Genomic DNA, 5,163 nt, shown 5'->3' on the forward strand with positions numbered 1-5,163 from the left:
CCTCAGTCTCCGAAAGGAAATGTTCCCAGCAGACCCGTAACAAGGCTTCAGACAGCTAATCGGGTACATCAAAATCAGGGAACTCGAACCCGATATTCTCCGCCATCGTCCCCTAAATTTAATCGACGACAGACCTTCGCGACAATCACAACACGGCTATCGACTTGTGCAATCTGTGAAAAGGGAAATCATAAGACATTTCAGTGTAAACACTTCGATAAAATGAATGTCGACAAACGGATAGAAGCAGTAAAAAACGCGAAGCATTGCCTCAATTGTTTAGCTCCAGGACACACGGCTGAACAGTGCAATGCTAGTAAATGTAGAGTTTGCAATTTACCACACAACACCAGATTGCACAAAGATTCGAGACCACAGTTTCAAAAAAGAGAAGAACGTGCCGACAGCCCGAAACCCGGGTGCAGTTCTTGACTTTCTCAGCATCTCGATGTTTCACACAAGCTCCCATACACTTCCTTATTGACAGACGGTTCTACGCATGATCTCATGACCACCGCAATTGTACACGCTTTCGACTGTAACAATCGGCCTCTCGAGTGTCGTACGTTACTCGACACGTGTTCAAATGCGAATTTCATTACAGAGGCTTTTGCCAAAAAATTAAATATAATCAGTCAGGAACGAAGTGTGAACATCGAGGTGTTGAATGAGCTAAAAACGGTAACGAACAAAACGCTACGAATAAAGGTCAAATCGCGCATTAACGGATTCAATCGCACTCTCAATTTTTTCATTATTCCACATATTTCCAGTCAGTTACCCGATCGTCAAATTAATAAATCGCAATTGCACATCCCATCAAATATACAACTTGCTGATCCTCATTTTCATCGGCCGTCACATGTAGACATGTTAATCGGTACCGGAACAACTTTGGCGTGTCTTAGCATAGGTCAGATCGAGATTGGTTCTAAACAACAGTCCGATCTGATACTGCAAAAGACACAATTCGGATGGATCATCGGGGGGAGTGCACCGGTTTCATCAATTCGCGAAACACACAAAACCTTATTAACAAATGTGGAATTTGATATGAAAAAATTTTGGGAGGTTGAAGAGGGACCGCATAACTCATATTTTTCACCTTCAGAAAATGAATGCGAGTCCCATTTCAAACGGACAGTCAGACGATTGAAATCTGGACGATATATAGTAGCGCTTCCGTTCAATGAGAAGAAGCAGCTAATCGGCGAATCCCGTACGCATGCTCTAAATCGCTTTTTGTCTTTGGAACGTAAACTTACTCGCGACTCGCAACTCAGGACCGAGTATAATCGAATCATGGACGAATATATTGATTTAGGTCACATGACACAGGTAAAAAATGACCAAGACACACACGGGTATTATTTGCCTCATCACGCCGTCATCAAACCCACCAGCTCGACCACAAAATGTCGAGTTGTATTCGATGGTTCGGCTAAATCCACAACCGGGATTTCTTTAAATGACTCGCTACATACAGGACCGACCATACAGGACGACATTTTTACTTTATTGAATCGCTTTCGGATGCACACCTATGTTATATCAGGTGACATAGAAAAAATGTATCGCCAATTTCTCGTACGTCCTGAAGATCGTCAATTTCAAAGGATTATCTGGAGAAATAACAAAAACGAAATTACTACATTCGAACTCAACACAATAACATTCGGTTTAACCTCTGCACCATATTTAGCCATCAGATGTTTACAACAATTGGCATCTGAGGAATTCATACATTTCCCAAGGGCTTGCGAGGTTATTTCCAAGGACATATACGTAGACGATCTTTTAACCGGCACAGATAACTATGACGAGACGCTACGACTACGTAACGACATTATTCTAGTATTAAAACGAGGAGGTTTAAACATTCGGCAGTGGGTATCAAACGACCCAAACCTCTTATCCGGACTTTCCGAAGAAGACATTCATCCAAAATTCTTCGGCGACACCACAGTAAAAACGTTAGGTATTGCATGGGATCCGAAGGACGATTCAATAAATTATCAAGTTCACGTTACGCCACGACATACATATACGAAACGGACGATTCTTTCAACGATCGCGAAGATTTTTGACCCGTTAGGTTTACTCGGTCCAGTCACAGTCGTTGCAAAGATATTAATGCAACGGTTATGGCAATTGAAGGTCGATTGGGACGAATCGTTGCCCATGAGCCTCCAGACTGAATGGTCAAATTATCAAGAAGAGCTCAGCCTCTTGGAAGGTTTAAAGTTTGAGCGACATGTCTCTCAACCCTCAGTCAAACGATTAGAGCTGCATGGCTTCTGCGATGCAAGCGAGCGGGCGTACGGGGCTTGCATATATATTCGGTCCCTTGACGTATCGGGGAATATAAGGGTACGACTTCTTTGTGCAAAATCACGCGTTGCACCCTTAAAAACCATCAGTTTAGCTCGTCTGGAGCTTTGCGGGGCTGTCCTCCTTTCGTCACTATACGATTCAATCACGAGGTGTCTGAACCACAAAATTCACGAGACGATTTTGTGGACAGACTCTACCATAGTTCTACATTGGTTGCATAAACCGCCTAACATATTAAAAACCTTTGTGGCCAACCGGGTTGTGGAAATTCAGACTAAAACAAACATACTCGCATGGCGACATATTCGGTCTTCAGACAATCCTGCGGATTTGTTATCACGCGGCACAACTCCCAGGATTTTGATAAATAGCAAAATCTGGTGCAACGGACCAGATTGGCTCGCTACTGACGAATCGCTATGGCCAGCATCTTGCTTTGAGCCTCCTCCAGAAACGCCTGAAATGCGTAATATACAATGCTTTACAGTCACCAGTGCGCAACCATTCGATTTGTTATTACGGTATTCATGCATAGACCGTCTACGCCGAATTATTTCATATTGTTTACGATTTCGTCCGACAAATCGCAAAACTGGATCCATTTCCATTCAAGAATTAGAACGCGCCAACGAAATCATAATTAAGTCAACTCAGACAAACGCGTTTTCCGAGGAGATCGCAGCTCTTAAATCAAAGGCCGGTTTGAATCCTAAGAGCAAACTATTATCTCTAAACCCGTTCATCGATGAACAAGGGATACTTCGCGTAGGTGGTCGACTGCAATATTCTGATCTAGAATACAACACAAAACATCCAATACTTTTGCCAAAGAGCCATCACATAACCGATTTGATAATCCGCGATATTCACATTCGAAATTGTTATTCTGGATTGACTTCTACCCTATACAACGTTCGACAAAAATACTGGCCAATCGATGGTAAGAACACTACCCGAAAAATCATCCGGAATTGTATCAAATGCTTTCGATTCAGCCCACCAACGACAAATTACCTAATGGGTAATTTACCCACCACGCGCATTACCGAATCCAGACCATTTTCAAACGTTGGAACAGACTTTTGCGGACCGTTTTATATCAAAGAACGTCGTCATCGAAATCGGACGCGCGTTAAGGTTTACGTTGCCGTATTTATCTGTTTTTCCACCAAGGCAGTCCATTTAGAAGTGGTGGGCGATCTAACTACGGACGCCTTTTTAGCAGCCTTGAAAAGATTCATCGCGAGGAGGGGCATTTGTAGTAACATTTATTCGGACAATGGCACTAATTTCGTAGGTGCCAACAACGAATTGAACGAACTTCACAGAGTTCTACGAGAGGATGAGAGGGTCAATCGATTTGTCTCTGACAAAAAGATTTCATGGCATTTTATGCCTGCCTTGTCTCCTCACTTCGGTGGACTCTGGGAAGCAGCTGTAAAGTCGTTCAAACATCATTTAAGGCGTGTTGTCGGTGATCAGCTTTTCACGTATGAGCAATTTGCCACGTTCGTAACCGAAATCGAGGGAATCCTAAATTCCCGACCATTGACTCCTCTTTCTTCCGATCCAAACGACCCCGCAGCATTGACTCCTGCCCATTTCCTTATTGGTACTGCGATAACGAGTGTGCCTGAAGCTGACTTCACCGCAAGTCCGAGCAATCGGCTGTCAAATTGGCAGCACATACAAAAGGTTAAGCAGGACTTCTGGGCCAGGTGGTCCAAGGAATACATCCACCAACTACAAACCCGGACCAAGTGGATGAAGGGATCCCACGACATCCAGGAAGGCACGGTTGTCATCCTGAAGGACGATCACCTGCCTCCACTCCAGTGGAATCTTGGAAGAATCTTGGAGATCCATCCCGGCGCCGACAACATCATACGTGCTGTCACAGTCAAAACCAGTAATGGTGTATATAAACGAAATGTGAAGCAGCTTGCCCCCCTTCCGATTGCTTCCGATACCAATTGAATAATTTCATGAACAATTGCGTTAATTTTACTCGTTTCTTCCTTTATTCTTTGCGTTATCATTCGTTCGTATATAATTACGTAAATCTTCATTTTATGTAGTTATATTAGCGGTAGGATTTTATGCGTTTCATCATTTATTTTTCTTTTGCATTTACTCGTATTATATTAATCGTTTACTCGTTTAGCGCTTAATCCTATAATTACGTTCGATTGCGTTTTTTCATATTTTATTCGTCTTATTTAATATATTATTTATATTCTTATCTCATTCGCGCTGCCATCATAGGGCATTAGATAATCCGATTCGTTTCATTGAACTATGCGTACAGTTCAACGGGGGGAGCATGTTCGTTCCCACCGAGTTTTTCAGCATATAGTAAATCGTCGCGAGGCAACAGCTACAAGTAAGAAAGCTGAAAGCCATAAATAAAGCCCTTCTCCGATTTCAAGCCGTCCTTCGAAAATTAGAAGAATGCTAATGCTCGAGTGGCCATGCGCCACTCGAGGGTTTTTTAGCTGATGGCATTGGAAAGTGGCCATAAAGTCAATCCGGGAAACCCTCGCTCCGCGTACCACCCGCAATGTACCGGAGGTCCCGGATTCGGACAAAGCGGGCCTTATAGCCCGCACGAGCGTCGACCAGGCTAAGAGCGCAACCCCTCTTGAGCCACATGTACGCGCGTCCTTAGCCTTCGTCACCGGACCCAAGCTAAGGGGTCATAAATTCGTTCGCGAGCCACTTAGGCTATTTACTCGGGCTGTTCCGGGGTCCTGTTATTCGTTACAGCAATTTTCCTGGTTTGACTTGTGGGTGGAGACTTCCTCCTCCACCGGTGAGGGCTATCCCGGA

At 43.8% G+C, this 5,163-nt stretch overlaps 1 protein-coding gene across 1 annotated transcript; it reads left to right on the plus strand.

Annotated features, from left to right (window-relative positions):
* The first annotated feature begins 507 nt into the window (after nucleotides 1–507).
* LOC143365016 (uncharacterized) lies at nucleotides 508–4,311 on the plus strand. The gene has a single exon (XM_076805016.1). The coding sequence runs from the start codon at nucleotides 508–510 to the stop codon at nucleotides 4,309–4,311; it is 3,804 nt and encodes a 1,267-aa protein (XP_076661131.1).
* The last annotated feature ends 852 nt before the right edge of the window (nucleotides 4,312–5,163 follow it).

The sequence above is a fragment of the Halictus rubicundus genome, unplaced genomic scaffold, assembly GCF_050948215.1.
Source record: "Halictus rubicundus isolate RS-2024b unplaced genomic scaffold, iyHalRubi1_principal scaffold1231, whole genome shotgun sequence".
Classification (NCBI taxonomy): Eukaryota; Metazoa; Arthropoda; class Insecta; order Hymenoptera; family Halictidae; genus Halictus; species Halictus rubicundus.